This window comes from Littorina saxatilis, unplaced genomic scaffold, assembly GCF_037325665.1.
Source record: "Littorina saxatilis isolate snail1 unplaced genomic scaffold, US_GU_Lsax_2.0 SUPER_12_unloc_2, whole genome shotgun sequence".
Taxonomy (NCBI): Eukaryota; Metazoa; Mollusca; class Gastropoda; order Littorinimorpha; family Littorinidae; genus Littorina; species Littorina saxatilis.
In genome coordinates, this window is record NW_027125700.1 from 103,548 (window position 1) to 118,983 (window position 15,436).

Genomic DNA, 15,436 nt, shown 5'->3' on the forward strand with positions numbered 1-15,436 from the left:
TGTGGTCTGAAGTGTTTTGCACGGGAATGACTGAACCTGTCAGATCTGCATTGTCCGGCCCCGGGTCAATTGGTTGCCCGACATGGCTACGTCTTATGGGGAGCCTTCCCTTTGGTGGTGCATTTTCCCCCGGGGGCGCGTGGTGAGCTGTGCTAGCCTTTGAATTGCCTCCTTGTCCTTGCGGGGGATTCACAGTGTGCTCAGCAGTTTGGACATTGGGAAGGCTGGGGAGCGACTCATAATAATAATGCAAACTTTTATAGCGCTATTCTAGAAAAATGTCTACTCTTAGCGCTTTACAATACATACATCGACCAAGCATACTATACACGCACAGGCAAAGAAACCGACCAAACATAACCAACAAACTATACATGCACAGGCAAAGAAAACGACCAAACATACAATACACGCACAGGCAAAGATAACGACCAAACATAAACAAAGGCCTCTTGCTGGAGACAATCGGCCAGCAGTGCCCTGCTGTGCTATAATTTGATGCTAAACTTTTTCTTGTTTTTTTGTAAATATGTTTTGGACAAGAGGCGAAGCCTTCAAGGCTCACCTAAGAAATCGACAAACAGTAACACAAACTCAATCACTCCGTCACACATATACACACACACACACACAGTAAGCATAGGTGACAATGTGCAAGAAAGCGAGACACTAGATCTAGATCTGTCTTTCTTTATTTGGTGTTTAACGTCGTTTTCAACCATTCAAGGTTATATCGCGACGGGGAAAGGGGGGAGATGGAATAGGGGAAAGGGAGGAGATGGGATAGAGCCACTTGTTAATTGTTTCTTGTTCACAAAAGCACTAATAAAAAAATTGCTCCAGGGGCTTGCAACGTAGTACAATATAATTATGACCTTACTGGGAGAATGCAAGTTTCCAGTACAAAGGACTTAACATTTCTTACATACTGCTTGACTAAAATCTTTACAAACATTGACTATATTCTATACAAGAAACACTTAACAAGGGTAAAAGGAGAAACAGAATCCGTTAGTCGCCTCTTACGACATGCTGGATAGCATCGGGTAAATTCTTTCTCGTCCCAACCGGGACTCCCCCTAACCCGCGGGGGGTAGATCTGTCTGTCTGCATGTAGCCTACTTACAGGGACACGACTGCCAATGGCCGATTTCGACGAAAAAACTAGTCTCGGCCCGCTCAAAATAACAATGACCGAGACTTTCAGTAATTCCTTCGCGTGACGTCTAACCCTCTTACGCCATAATGTGACGTCTTCAAATGTTAAAGTTTCTTCCACAGACATACTCACGCACACACGCACGCACAGACAGACAAAGTTACGATCGCATAGGCTACACTTACATGAGCCAAAAATTGATTTTGACATTGCTATGATTTTTCACAAAAGTTAAAATCATAAACAGCTTTAATTCAATAACATTTCACTTTACGTTGACTTAACTGCAAACAGCTGGTGTGGACAATTAATTTGTGGGAGTGACTGATAAGAATGGAACGAGCGGATGAGTGCGTGTTCAGTACATGCTGATGGACAGTAACCAGCTGTAATTCAGTTTGTTACCACATGCCCTTACACAAAAGGCCTCTTGCTGTGTGCCAGCTGCTAACGGTGATGAGAGGGACGTCCCCAGGAGTGTCTCTCTTGTTCTGTTCCTGCAGTTTTGCCGATTGGAACATTTCCGAAAAGCTCCCGATGGAAGTTGAAGAACCCTCAGTCGAGCGGACTCGAACCCGGAGCATGTTATTATTATCTCCTCTCGCGTCTGCAGCAGCTGCATTATACACTATTTCAGGCTAATGGACATGGATATCACCCTCCAAGGGGGTTTCACTCACTTCCTTGAAAGCTGCTCGGACATCTTCCGCCCGAAAGTCTGTGAAGACCTCTTAAGCAGTTAGGACAGCAGTTTGGACAGTGACCTAGTCACCAGGCGTGCCGGGGAGCAAGTCATGGGAGGGGAAAAGCCCTATGGTCGTCTGCTTGCTGCTGCCCGTGATGGCAGGGACGTCCGCAATAGAGTCTTTTCTGTCCTGATTCAGCAGTTCAAAAACGGTCTCGAAGGATGTGGAAGGGTTCTCAGGCGACGAACCTATGGAGGTTGGAGTGACGACAACATCGGGTGAGGTTTGTGGATGACTTACATCCATGTTCTCATTCTTCCAGGTCGCATCTTCATCCAAGTAGGCAACAATTTCTGAGAAGGTAATATCGCCACCCAGAAGCTCGGAGGAGATTTTATTCGCTTCCTCGAAAGCTGCTGGGTCTTCGTCTGTCTGTGAAGCCTTCTTTCAGCGACGCCACGCTAGTCTGGGTGTGCTCGCCCAGCTTGCCAGCATAGACGCTGAGCCAGATCTTGCGGTGCTTGATGGAGGCGGGTCCCCACATCTCGCTGGGCGTGGTGGCGGCGCGCAGCCTCTGCAGCAAAGTTCCGGAGCGGCGCAGCAGGCTGTAGATCGCGGCCAGCGGTATGGGCAGCAGCGTCAGGCAGGACAGTCCCAGCCCCAGTAGGTGGCCCCTGTGGTCCACACGTTCCGGCTGCTCCATCCCAATGAACTCCAGCACGCAGGTGAAGACCAAACAGGCGGGGCTCAAGACCAGCCAGCAGGCGCTTAGGTAGTATTTGCCCCAAGCCCAGGGCACGCAGCGCAGCACGTCGACTCCTATCATCACCTGCACGTCCACAAGGAAGTGACGCAGTCCGTACACCCACGACACTGCCGTCACTGTCAACAGCGACATAATGAAAATGTTGAAAGAGAACAGGTGGTAGTTCAAGATGTTGACAAAGATCAGCCCCGCGTCGGTCACCATGGGCAGGCAGACCAAGAAGTACACCATGCACATCAGCACGCGCGTGGGCTTGGGATGGATGCGGGTGAAGGGGAACAGGTCGTAGAGCGCGCCGAGGAAAACCTGCAAGGTGCCGATAGAGGTGGACAAGGCCAAGCAGAAGATCATCAGGTAGTAGATGCACGACAAGAACTGGCCATATTTCTGCCGCGTGAGGGCGGCAGGATAGATGACGAAGACCAGCGTGGTGCCGCCTGCATGCAGCTGATCTAATTCGATGTCCATCAGCTGGGACACGTAACCAAGCGACGTGAAGACGACAAAGCCACTCATGAAGCTGACGGAGGCGTTGGCTATGGCCAAGATGACGGCGTGCAGCACGGGGTCTGAGTTGAAGACGTTGTAGCTGGCCAGGCCGACTAGCGTTGATTCAGAGATGGAAAGCGTGTAGAATACCTGCCCCAAAGCCATCTCCCACACCGTGACCTCTAACAGCTTGGACAGGTCCGGGGTCAGGTAGCACGTGATGCCTTCCATGGCGCCGTCCAGAGTGAAGCCGAAAACAAAAAGAATGAGGAGAACCACTGTACAGTAGATCATTGTCAAGCATTCCATCTTGATCAAACTCTTTAACCCTGTGATCACAGACAAACACATCATGGACCAGATAAAGAAGAGGCATCCGACCAGCTCCATGTTGAGCTCGCCCAGGTGGGTCAGACCCACGCCCTCCTTGTCCACGCCCAGGACTTCGTTAAGCAAGTAATCCTGGGCCGGGAGGACGCGATCGATGCCGTTCTCCGTGGCCAGGCTGACGTTCCATAGGGCGGTGATGCGTTTTGGGATGACGCTGCTATTGTAGCACGCTCCGTCCTTCTCCGCCGCCCAGCCTGACGCGTTGCAGGCCGACACGTTGGAAGGGATCAGGTAGTCCCAGCAGAAGTCCGTAGCCCACTTCCTATCACACTCGGCCCACGGTAGTTTGCTCGTGAATGACTTGAAGAAGTAGAGCAGGGACCAGGACGTAATGACGCTATAGTAAGTATTGACTAACATTGAGATCACAAGCGTGGAGAAACCCACACCCTCGAAGAGCGGGCAGAACTCGTAACATCTTGCAGGCGACCTGCTTGTAAACTGTCCCAGCACGAGCTCCATGGAGCACAGCGGTATGCCCACCAGCACCATCATCAGAAGGTAAATAAGCAGGAAGGCCCCACCCCCGTTTGAGTGCACGAGAAAAGGGAAGCGCCACAAATTGCCAAGACCTACGGTGCTGGAGATTAGGGTCACCAAGTAGTACAGGTTGTTTCCCATCGTCCTCGTTTGTGCGTGTCTGGTGCTATAGATCTATTTAAACAGGGAACGACAAGACGTCTCAACATTTTGAACTGTCCCGCCGTGCACTCTCTGGTGTTGTAGATCTATTCCAGTACCAGAAGTCTTCGACAACGTTCAGTGAACCAGAGTGAACGCAATGTTCATGCGTTATTGGTTCTTTGTTTTAAACGTCCCTTCAGCCTAGTTGCTTGGCTGTGCGGGACCGATCCAAGTTAGATTCCTTTCTCAGTGTACAATGGTGGTCTCCGTGCTGGAAAATATTTACATCTGGGCCTATCACAGTAAAATGAAGAATGTATGTAGTAAGCTCACGTTTTTTCACTCCTGTTACTTTTAATCTGGTTGACAAATCTGTTCAAATTATATCAAACAAGTTACTGATATGCCTATCACATTCACTTGATTGTCGAATCTATAATAGAGGACACGCAGGTGTGTCTCTGCACAACGAAAGAAGAAGGGATTCTTCTAAGAACAAAACCTGTGTTTTACTGTGACCAAACGTTGCGTCATCTTCCAGCGAAAAGCAAGTCAGACAGATATGACGTCATATTTCCTTGATTCATTTTCTTTTCTGTCTGTGTCTCTTCTTGCGGTAAAGATGGCGATCCACACTCAGTCAGGGCTGGCCGAGACTCTTTTTCTCGTATGAGCTCTGACGCGATGACGTCACACAGTCGTGTGCAGAGTTGTCCAGCCTTGCCTCAGGCATTCCGGCGGAACACGCGAGAAGGCAACACGCGAAATCTGCACTCCGAATCTCCTGCATTTATCGACATGGTCTCTAGTTGTAGTGTTAAAAATTGCCATAACAGACAAGATAGAGATAGGGACAGAAGATTATTTTCTGTTCCATTTGTTGTCAACGGAAAGGGCAAAGAGACAAGGGATTTGACTGCACGACGCCGGCGAGAATGGTTGGCACAGCTTCAGCTGAAGAATGTCAACTTTGAATCAACAGCTAGGAGATACGTGTGCTCTGATCATTTTGTCAATGGTAAGTACTCATGCTTTTGTACACCTGCCTTGGTTAGTCTGTGTTTTATGCAAGCTGTGTTGTGATGGTAGTGTGCGGACAGTCGGTCAGTCGGTCAGTCCTGCACTGAGTGCAGTCTATGACTGAGCGAGTCAGTCTTACACTTACTCTCTATAACAACTTATCATCATAATCATGGTTGCCCAATGTGAAATACTTGGATTTGATCATCAGAATTTATTTGAACAATAAATGGTCATTGTTGATACAACTTCATAGTTCCGTTTTAAAGGGTAGATCTGTGTCTAGATTTACTCAATCATTTATTTTGGGTGACTTATTTTTAAAATAACTCCCAATCCATATTTTACAATACATTTGCCTTTGATTTTTTTTCCAGGGCAACCATCAACCCTGTGGGAAGTAAACAGTCCGAACTGAACGCCTACTTTGAAACTTGGGTATGGTGCAGGGACACAGCCTGACAGCCAACAAGGACAGTACCAGAGACTCAAGGAGAGGAAGAAGCTTGTGGGGAGTGAGTCAACTCCTTCTCACCCGAATTTAGCAGAGGATGCTGGTGATGTCGACGGGGAAGGTACTTCGGATACAGCAGAACTGGCTGCTCCTCTTCCCGAGAGAGGTGACTGTGGTGGTACTTACTGCCAGACTGAAACCTATGACAATTTTGCCTGGATTTCTAAAGATGAAGAAAAGCAGCTTCGGGATGAACTAAACAGGCTGGTGCTAGAAAATCGGGAACTTAAAGACGAACTTGCCAAGAAAAAAATGACACTTGATTCTTTGAGGGACAATGACGACACTGTACGATATTTTACTGGGATTTCTAATTTCTTCACACTTGTTACATTATTTGATTTTCTTGCACCGCATTTACCAACACACTCGCGCAGAGCACTGACACAGTTTCAAGCTCTCATGCTCACATTCATGCATATACGCCTTAACACACCCCTGCAACACCTGGCATATGAGGGTGTGACAGTGCCGCCTCAACTTTTACAAAAAGCCGGATATGACGTCATCAAAGACATTTATCGAAAAAATGAAAACACACGTCTGGGGATATCATACCCAGGAACTCTCATGTAAAATTTCATACAGATCGGTCCAGTAGTTTACTCTGAATCGCTCTACACACATACAAACACACACACACACACACACACACACACACACACACACACACACACACACACAACACACACACACACACACACACACACACACACACACATACACCACGACCTTCGTCTCGAATCCCCCTCTATGTTAAAACATTTAGTCAAAACTTGACTAAATGTAAAAAGAAAACAAGTAGGGGAAGGGCTCCTAATATGGACCGGCTCCTAATATGGACCACCTTCTGTTCTGACAAACTAACGGCGCTAGAGCGCTCAAAAATGTTGTATTCGCTGTATTCACCCTCTCTGGATAACTTGCACATGTCAAAACAGTTGCAGAAACAAAAATCTCAAAACCGTTAGGGTTTTCTCTTTTTTTCATTTTTGGCAGCGTTCACTCTAAATTTGCCGCCTAAAACGGACTCGTTTCTGTCCACAGCCAAAGCTTTTATCCCACAAAAATTGCTATATATGACAGCTAAAACCGTATTTGTTACATTTTAGCAGTGTTTTTATTATTCTCTTTATTATTCTCTTTATTTATATAGCGCCTTATCCGAAGTTCAAAGCGCTTTATGCCGTGTGAGATGGAATGTTTACACAATATATCACGCATTCACATCGACCAGCAAACCTCAAGCCTGTTAGGCGAATGTTCACCTTTCGCGGCCTTTATTCCAAGTCACACGGGTATTTGATGGACATTTTTATCTATGCCTATACAATTTTGCCAGGAAAGACCCTTTTGTCAATCGTGGGATCTTTAACGTGCACACCCCAATATAGTGTACACGAAGGGACCTCGGTTTTTCGTCTCATCCGAAAGACTAGCACTTGAACCCACCATCTAGGTTAGGAAAGGGGGGAGAAAATAGCGGCCCGACCCAGGGTCGAACACGCAACCTCTCGATTCCGAGCGCAAGTGCGTTACCACTCGGCCACCCACCCAGTGTTGACCCCGAGTTTCTACTGCAAACAAAAAATAATAGCAAAATCTCAAAGTATCCCTAGTAATACCTTCAACAAATCGAAAAAAATAAAAGCTAAAGGCTATTTTCCTTTATTCATTAAGAAGCTTGCTGGAAATAACCTATAACTAGCCCTCGAGATTTAAAAAAAATGCAACAAAAAGTCTTCTTTTCGTGGAAGTTGATAATTTCACTTATTTTCACTCTGTTTTTGATAAGCTTCTTTACTTTCCTGGTGAGCTTCAAATAATGCTCTCATCAACCCGAAACAGATAAATCTAGAGCATAATATTTAATTAGGCTGACTTGTACACTAAGTTGTATCATGTTATTTTGAAATATAGGGGGCTTTTTACAGTGATTCGTGAAGTCCGCTTCACTGGTCCATATTAGGCGCCCAGGCTCCTAATATCAATCAATCAATGAGGCTTATATCGCGCATATTCCGTGGGTACAGTTCTAGGCGCTCTGCAGTGATGCCGTGTGAGATGAAATTTTATACGGCCAGTAATTGCAGCCATTTCGGCGCATATTTACCTTTCACGACCTATTATTCCAAGTCACACGGGTATAGGTAGACAATTATTAACTGTGCCTGAGCAATTTTGCCAGAAAAGACCCTTTTGTCAATCGTGGGATCTTTAGCGTGCACACCCAATGTAGTGTACACGGGGCGGGGGGGGGGGGGGGGGGGTTCGGACACCGAATATGGACCTTTGTGATTTTTTCTGTATTTAATTGTTGCTGAATGTCTATCAAAGCTATTTCACTCTAAATAGGCCTAACCGTCAACCTAAGAGAGAAGGAATTCCAAACACAAAATGAAACTTCTTCGCAAGAATACAAGCTAGTTATCAGCATGAAAAAAAAAGTGGTCCATATTAGGAGCCCTTCCCCTATTGTACATTTTCAATCAAATTGATTGAAATTTTTGTAAAGCAATCTTCGGCAAAGGCCGGACTTTGGTGTTGCATTTCAGCTTGGTGGCTTAAAAATTAATTAATGACTTTGGTCATTAAAAATCTGAAAATTGTAATAATTTTGTTATAATATAAAACGATCCAAATTTACGTTCATCTTATTCTACATCATTTCCTGATTCCACAAACACATAAATATGTCATATTTGGATTAAAAACAGTCTCTGAAAATTAAAAATATAAAAATTATGATCAAAATAATTTCCAAAATCGATTTAAAAACAATTTCATCTTATTCCTTGTCGGTTCCTGATTCCAAAAACATATAGATATATGTTTGGATTAAAACACGCTCAGAAAGTTAAAACGAAGAGAGGCACAGAAAAGCGTGCTATGCAGCACAGCGCAACCGTTACCGCGCTAAACATGTACAGGCTCGTCACTTTCACTGCCTTTTGCACAAGCGGCGGACTACGGTCATTGTGAAAAAATGCAGTGCGTTCAGTTTCATTCTGTGAAACTGAAAAGCTTGACTAAATGTAGTAATTTTGCCTCAAGGGACTTGTTCTTCTTTGGTGCTGTATATCGACCGCATAATTGGATGACCAAGCAGGCGCGGTTACCTTCTAAAGTCGTGTTGAGGCAGGCTTTGTTTAGGGATCCTTTTTATCTCCCCCTTCCCATGTGGGGAGGGCAGTGCTGTCCCTGAAGAGGCCTGGTCTATCGCTGTGAGTGGATACGGCCACCGCATCTGCCTCAGTGTGCGGTGGACGACCATCACCTCACAGCCGCCTACCTGCAGAGTTGTTGCTGGGAACCTCCAGCAGCATCCTCCGCCTGTTCCCGTCGCAAGTTCCCCATCGCCGCAGGACTTTGGATGTAACTGGTATGTTGGATGGCTTGCCTCAATTTCTGGCATCAGCCTGTTAGGTTGACCAGCACAGGGGAAATTTTAAGGTGAAGAGATGTTGTGCAGTCGCCTCACCACCCTCTCGCCTACCATAAGACATAAGACATAAGACTTTATTTCAACCATGTGCAGTACACTAGGGACATGTTTTGGCCAGAGTACAATCAATCAATCCATACACGCCCTTCCAAACATCGCTTGCAATCTCAGTCACACACACGCTCACGCACGCCCGCATACATTCCCCACACAAAACCCACAACAGCACACCCGCACAAGCATGCTCCTCCTTAACAAAACGTGTTTAACCATCAATTGTACATATGCGTAAAATAAACAGTATAGAGGTATCAGTAAGAATTATATATGCATCAGACATCAGTTATGACGACAATAACTAAAATCACAAATCCTTAATAATTTTAAAACTAAAACATTTATTACAATACTACACTGGGTAGGTGAACTTTAAGAAATAAGGTATTTAAAGGCTTGACGGCTGTGTCTCACAACAAAATACCAGGACATAAACCTTGAGTAAAAGCTCAATTTTAACTAAGAACGGCAGTTAGAGGACTTAAGGAGCCAGGACACGCACTGCACTTGGATAAAAACTGTCTCTGAAACGCGTGGTGCGTGTCCTGATCGAGCGAAAACGCTTGTAAGCAGGGTGCGAGTTGTCTGCCAGAATCTTTTTGACCTTCTGAGCGCTTCGGGATGTGTATATGGAGGCAATGGAGGGAAGCTCGCAACCCACAATATTGGAAGCTGTTCGTACAACTCTGCTTATGTTGATCTGATCTGCCTCAGTAGCCCTACTGAACCAGACAGTGATGGAAAAAGACAAGATGCTTTCAATAGTAGCCATAGAACTGGATTAAGATTTCTTGCTTCAAGCCGAATTTTTTTAACTGGCGTAGAAACAACAACAACGCTCAAAGTTCCACAGGTGCAGAAGCTGCCACGTGTAGAACGGCCTTAGCAGGTGCAGCTTTCTTTTCGGAGTATATGTCTACTAGACAGACTGCCTAACAAGGCTAACGAGCTCTGTCCGCCCGGGTTTGGAATCCAAGTTGTCCTTCTCAGAGACTGGCCACCAAGGCTAGTGAGCCCAATCTACTCATTGTCCATGCCAATAATACATGACAAAGAAGGATTCTTTGATATATAACTGGTGCTACATTTGGGGATGGAAATTCACACAAAAATGGGAGCATACTAAGTTAATTAAAGGCTTGTATTTAATGGTCCCTCAAATTAGACAGACAAATCACATAATTAGCCGCTTTCACCACATAAATAGATGCTTCCAGCAACAGAAATTTTAATTACCAACAGAAAAGCTGAATCTGCAACAATAAAAATAAACCAGCAACTGAATGGATGATTCACCAACAATTAATACACTTCAGCAACAAAAAATACGCTCAGCAATTGATTAGCCACTTTGAGCAACAAATTAGACGTTTTCAACAACAAAATAGCTACAAAGAATGGATGAATGGTCAATGTTGATTTTCTTGAGTAGTTTTCACTAACTGCGTACAATGTATGGCCGTTCATCACACAATTGCACTGGGTGAGTTATGATCAATGTTGACACTAGGTGAATTATGGTCAATGTTGACATATGCATTCTCCAAACGTGTCCTGATGATGATTCGTTCCTCCAAGCCGCAGCTCTGTTCCTTAGGAAGTGGAAGGCATCAGAGGAAGAAGGAGTGGCTTCCTTCATCGAATATTTTGAGAGCTCATGGCTCGATTAGAACATCACCTGGTACGAGGGATATGCCATTGATCACCCCTCAACCAACAATGCCCTGGAATCCACCAACATGCAAATCAAGAGGCAGAATACCATTCGTGAAAGATTGGAGTTGTCCAGATTCCTCGCTGTTGTTGAGCAAGACATTGTGAAGAACTGGTCTGCCGAGAGAGCCCCAGGTAGAGATGGAGATGAGCCCAAAATCCCTGTGCAGGATGTCCCCAAGCGTGATCTCAAATTGTGGAGGGAGGCTTATCAGTGGGCCTCATCGCCTAGGGAGTCGCTGAAGGCAGGCAACTTGATCTACGTCGCATCCTCAACCTTAGACAAGGAGTTAGCTACAGCCATTAGGGATGTTGAAGAAAAGAACCAATCTGCCTCATGGGCAGATTTCGATGACTTTGCTGCCTGTAGAATGCCATCTGGAAGGTCACAATTGACCCAGACTCTGACCAGTTTAGGTGCAACTGCCCAGGATTTCTCAAGGGCAACATTTGCAAGCTCTCTTTGGGATGTGAAATCAGACTCAAAATATCTAAAGCTCTATCCCAAGCGAATATGATACCCATCGGCCAAAAGCGGAAACGCGGGCGCCCAAAGTTGGCAAAAGCAGCGCTTGTCCGTCAGTGACTTTCCAGGTTTAATTTGATGAACTTTTAAACCTTTAATCTTAGTACTGTACATGCACTATGTGTGGCCTATGTGTGAGTGAACAAGAATATGTACAAGTTAAGCTATTTCGATTACATTTGTCACAATCAGAATGATCTTTCTAAAGCTCTGTGTACAATTTCTGTCTTTCTCTATCGTGTTATGTTCTAAAAATGACAAGGCTAATTCAACAACAAAATAGAAAATCTAACAAACAGAATGTATCAGTTTAGTAGATTATTTTTAGTTAATGTTGTAGGAAGTATCCGTTTCATTGCTAGTATCATCCGATTTGTTGGTGAGTAGTTTGTTGCTAGTTTCATCTCTTTACGTGCTTGAATCATCTTATCTGTGGCTGAAATCATCTTTTTTCGTGCTCAAAGAATCCTTTTTCATTGTAGAAAATCTGTTGATGAGGTAAGCCTCTCTGTTGCCAGATTCATCTATTCTGTTGGTAAATTAATTTTAAGCGTTAATTAAATAGGGTAGCTGCTTTGCCACTCTTGTTTTTTGTATCAAACGCCGCCCAAGGCCGCTTCCGGCGTGTGGAATAACCTGAATTCCGAGTCTAGACTACAACATAAAGATTGCGCAAGTCAAGTCAAGAGGACAGCACGTTTCGCCCTGCAGTCCGGACTGGCGATCTAACAGCGAACGACAAGAAGAAGTCAAGATGTTTTGACGTGTGACGTCATCCCCTCTGGGTTTTGCATTCTTTACGTTTTTTAAGTGACATGTCTAGGATCTTTCTTCCGTGTATGTGTTTATTTGTCTGTGTGTTCATGTTTGTATGCACATGTGTTAGTGTTTGAGAGATACGGAGAACATAGCGTCTGTGAATGTACGTGTGTGCGCGCGCGAACCTGTGTGTATATTTTTTATATATGTGTGTGTGTGTGTGTGTGTGTGTGTGTGTGTGTGTGTGTGTGTGTTTGTATGTGTGTGTGTCTCTGTCTGTGTGTCTCTCTGTGTGCTGTAGTTGTGTGTGTGTGTGTGTGTGTGTATGTGTGTGTGAGTGTGTGTGTCTGTGTGTGTGTGTGTGCGAGTTTGTGAGGCCTTTCTCGTAGTCTTACTATCTTTTGTTAGTTCATGTGCGTCTCTCTTTCTATCTCTCTCTCTCTCTCTCTGTCTGCCTGTCTCTCTGTCTCTTAATCTCCGGCTCTCTTTCTATTGCTTTTCACTCTTTTTTAGCCTCTGTTTTCTTTTCTCGATCGTTTAGAGAGAGAAGAAGATAGTGCGTAGTTGTGTGGGTACGTGTTTGGGTCTGTTTATGCGTTGTTGTTGTTGTTGTTGTTGTTGTTGTTGTGTCTGTGTGTGTGTATGTGTGTGTGTGTGTGCGAGAGACAGAAAAAGACAGAACGAACGAACGAACGAACGAACTTTATTACTCAAGGATGGAGATTTTAGGCTCACGCCTAGTCTTACAATCTGTCCCTGCTAAACTAAGACATAAAAAGGACAATTGTCAATCGCAATCATACAGTATTACTAATTACAACCTTACCTATACGAATACATAATGCGTAATAGAACATTGAAATGTACATGTATGTCAATATAATACAAAGGAAAAGAAAAGTCGACTCGCACACACACGCGCGCCGCATGCCTGCAATCACGTTCGCACTCAATACAACACACACACTCACACACACACATACATACACACACACACACACACACACACACACACACACATACACACACACTCACACACACACATACACACACACACACACACACATACACATATGCGCTCACACACATACACACGCACGCACACACACATACACACGCGCACACACATACACACACACACACGCACACGCACACACACACACACACACACAACAACACTTCATCATCATCATCATCATCATCATGATTATCGTCGACATCATTATCATCATCAACAAAATATATAGAGGTTAGTGATAGCAATGCATTCTTGCTAGAAACAGCTTCAGAATGTAACTGTTCGTGACAACAGATATTTGCGAAGCTGCGATTTGAAGTGTTTAGTCGTGCTTGACCCCTTTATCTCACATGGTAGCGAATTCCAAATTGTTGAGCCCGAAAACGCTAAACTGGTTTCATATAAATCAATACGGGGTAGCGGGGAAATTAATTTGTTTGAGCCATATCTGTCTGTTGCTTTCTGAAATAATGATCGCATGTACTGTGGGGTCTCGTTTATTTGTACCTTAAACATTAAAAGCGCCTTATTAAATAATAACTGATCTTTAAGTGATAAAAAATTAAGACTGCTAAGCTTTTGGTCTGTTGATGTTTGCGGACCCGGCATGATAAGTTTAGAGAGAGAGAGAGAGAGAGAGAGAGAGAGACAGAGAGAGACAGAGAGAGAGAGAGAGACAGACAGTGAGAGAGAGAGACAGAGAGAGAGAGCTAGAGACAGAGAGAGAGACAGAGACAGAGAGAGAGATAGAGAGACAGAGAAATAGAGAGAGAGAGACAGAGAGAGAGAGAGAGAGAGAGAGAGAGAGAGAGATGCAAATTTTCCTTCGCTGGACATTGCACTTCTACTTATTTTCAGTGGTAAAACTATTTTCAGTGGTAAAACTATTTTCAGTGGTAAAACTATTTTCAGTGGTAAAACTATTTTCAGTGGTAAAACTATTTTCCAGCAAACATGTTCATGCTGTGAAATTTGACAAAAACAAGCCAAACATGGACCCGCTTTGACCCCAAAATGTGACGAGGGTCAACCCAACCAGGGTCACCACGTGGGATCATCAAACCCTTCACACAGTTTTGAAGGTTTAATTTGAAAAACATCCGAGACAACGTCAACGTTTAGGTTTTTTTTTTTCCATGACCGGCCGGACGGACGGACACGGGTGAATTCTAAGACTCACCCAAGATTACTCAGGTGACTCAATAAAAACTCGTAAAATGAAGACGATATTTGTTTTATTAACCAGCTTGTTATTAATGAAAACTTGTGAAAATGATCACAATACTAGTAACTCAGACTCACTGATTTCTCAGTTGAATTATTTTCACAAAATCCATCTGGTTTCCGCAAAACAAATGTTTTATCAACAAATTGCCAGTCCAAACAGTTAGTACTCAGGCTGCTAATAGTCGGTAGGTTTGTATGTGGAGGGACGGTCTTATCACATGTCAAAGCCTTGAAAAATCTGTGGTCTGAAGTGTTTTGCACGGGAATGACTGAACCGGTCAGATCTGCATTGTCCGGCCACGGGTCAATTGCTTGCCCGACATGGCTACGTCAGCCTTCCCTTTGGTGGTGCATTTTCCCCCGGGGCGCGTGGTGAGCTGTGTTAGCCTTTGCACTGCCTCCTTGTCCTTGTGGGGGATTCACAGTGTGGTCAGTAGTTTGGACATTGGGAGGGCTGGGGAGCGACTCATGGGGAAAAAGGCCTCTTGCTGTGTGCCAGCTGCTGACGGTGATGAGAGGCGCGTCCACATGAGTGTCTCTCTTGTCCTGTTTCTGCTGCAATTTAGCCGATTGGAACATTTTCGAAAAGCTCCCGATGGAAGTCGAAGAACCCTCAGTCGAGCGGACTCGAACCCGGAGCATGTTATTATTATAGATCTCCTCTCGCGTCTGCAGCAGCTGCATTGTACACTATTTCAGGCTAATGGACATGGATATCACCCCCCGAGGGGGTTTCACTCACTTCCTCGAAAGCTGCTCGGACATCTTCCGCTCGAAAGTCTGTGAAGGCCTCTTAAGCAGTTTAGACAGCAGTTTGGACAGTGACCTAGTCACCAGGCGTGCCGGGGAGCAAGTCATGGGAGGAGAAAAGCCTATGGTGGTCTGCGTGCTGCTGCCCGTGATGGCAGGGACGTCCGCAATAGAGTCTTTTCTGTCCTGATTCAGCAGTTCAAAAACGGTCTCGAAGGATGTGAAAGGGTTCTCAGGCGACGAACCTATGGAGGTTGGAGTGACGACAACATCGGGTGAGGTTTGTGGATGAC

General features: G+C 44.9%; 1 protein-coding gene across 1 annotated transcript; it reads right to left on the reverse strand.

Annotated features, from left to right (window-relative positions):
• Positions 1–1,885: 1,885 nt before the first annotated feature.
• LOC138954169 (sodium- and chloride-dependent glycine transporter 1-like) lies at positions 1,886–4,057 on the reverse strand. The gene has a single exon (XM_070326070.1). The coding sequence runs from the start codon at positions 3,983–3,985 to the stop codon at positions 2,240–2,242; it is 1,746 nt and encodes a 581-aa protein (XP_070182171.1). The 5' UTR covers positions 3,986–4,057; the 3' UTR covers positions 1,886–2,239.
• Between the last annotated feature and the right edge of the window lie 11,379 nt (positions 4,058–15,436).